Here is a 1,537-nt window from a genome sequence, read left to right on the forward strand (position 1 = left end):
CCCCAGCCTCGGCTACTTACACCCGCAGCGTGGAGGCGCAGTCCTCCTTGAGCATCGAGTCGGCCAGCGGCTGCAGAAGAGCATCCTCCTTGCCCACCAGCTGCCCAGAGAGAGAAGGCGGCCGCTGTCCCTCTGCAGAACATGGGGATCCGGGCACCGACCGAAGGCGGCCACGACCCCCAGGATTCTGGCTCCTGCTCTCAGGGCGCCGTTTACCGAGAGAAGACTCCACCGGGCACGGGTTGAGCGCCTGCGGTCTACACCCTCCCCGGTCCTTCCAGCTCAGCACTCGCTACTTCCCGACCTCCCGCTGACCGCCGGGCCGCTCCGGGAGGCCAGACTCAGACTCAGACACAGCAAGTCTCTGCCCGGCTCGGAACTCGGCCTCCGGGCCAGAAACCAACCAGAAACCGGGAAGAAAGCCCGCCGCGCACCTATTGGTGGGGGCGTCCTTCCGCCTCAGAGAGCGGCTGTTCCGATTGGGTCAGAATGTGGCTGTCCCGCCCACCGCCTCTTCCGGAACAGCGCGCGCCCGCCCCCTGAGGAGCGCCGAGAACCGGGCACACCGACATCCCAGTCGCTGGCCGAACCGCCGCTCAGGTCGTGCGCGCCTTCCTTTCAAACCCCGCTGTGGCCCCGCCCTAGTGCTCCGAGGGGCACGTGACCCTCCGTGGGCGGGGTTTCCCGTCGCCGAGCCCTTTAAAGGAACCGCTGCCTCCTTTTCTGAGGGTGTTCCAGCCCTGGCCCCCACTCCGAAGGTGCAGCCCATGGGGCAGGCCTTCTGTTTCACGCCTCGGAGAAAGGAGGTGTGTAGTGATTCAGTCGTCCATTTATGCTCATTCACCAGCCTTGCAGCTGCTCAGAACAAAACCCTGGGGTCATTCTGGGCTCAACCCACAACCGGTCCCTAAGCAAGCCCGCGGATTCTGATCTTCAAATGGACCCAGAAGGTGACCACGTCTCACCGCCTCGCCTACTGCCTCCACCACCACCAGGACAAGCCACTGCCATCGCCTCCTGGGACTTCTCACAGCCTTCTCACTGGCTCCCCGTTTGCAGCCTGGTCCCCAGGGCTCCAGGCTGTTCTTCACACAGCAATCGGAGTCAGAAATCAGAATGGGCCGCATCGCATCTCTGATCAAAACCCACCAGTCCTTCCCATCTCACAGTACTTCGCATGGCGTTGAGGCTCTGCGTGCTCTGGCCCCCGACCTCATCTCCTGCTCATCTCCCTGACCTCATCCTCGGCTCCTCTCTGTCTGACATCCCCTCTAGCCACCGGGGCCACTAGGCTGTTTCTCAAATATTCAGGGTACCCTCCTGCCGCAGGACCTTTGCCCCCGTGGTCCCCTCTGGCTGCAATGCTCTTCTCTCAAGTAGTCATCTTGCTTGTTTCCTCACTTAGTCATGTTTCCGCCGCAGTGTCACCTTGTCAGAGGGGGTCTTTCTTAATTACCTCTCCTCTCTCTACTAGCAAGTCCCACGCCCTGGCCAGGTAGCCGAGTTGGTTAGAGCATCTTCTGAATAAGCCAAGGTT

The 1,537-nt window shown here is 61.9% G+C and overlaps 1 protein-coding gene across 4 annotated transcripts in view; it reads right to left on the minus strand.

The window, feature by feature from the left end:
- Positions 1-383, minus strand: part of CENPM (centromere protein M) — an 8,118-nt gene extending 7,735 nt beyond the window's left edge. For 2 of the 4 annotated variants that reach the window (XM_014535100.1, XM_014535099.1), the window contains exon 1: positions 21-289. In XM_014535100.1, the coding sequence (XP_014390586.1) occupies positions 21-55 (35 nt within the window). In that variant the 5' untranslated portion in view covers positions 56-289. Of the gene's footprint in view, positions 1-20 lie in introns of all 4 variants that reach the window. The other 2 variants (XM_014535097.1, XM_014535098.1) reach the window with 2 other exon arrangements.
- Positions 384-1,537: the final 1,154 nt, after the last annotated feature.

Source organism: Myotis brandtii, unplaced genomic scaffold, assembly GCF_000412655.1.
Source record: "Myotis brandtii unplaced genomic scaffold, ASM41265v1 scaffold138, whole genome shotgun sequence".
NCBI classification, from domain to species: Eukaryota; Metazoa; Chordata; class Mammalia; order Chiroptera; family Vespertilionidae; genus Myotis; species Myotis brandtii.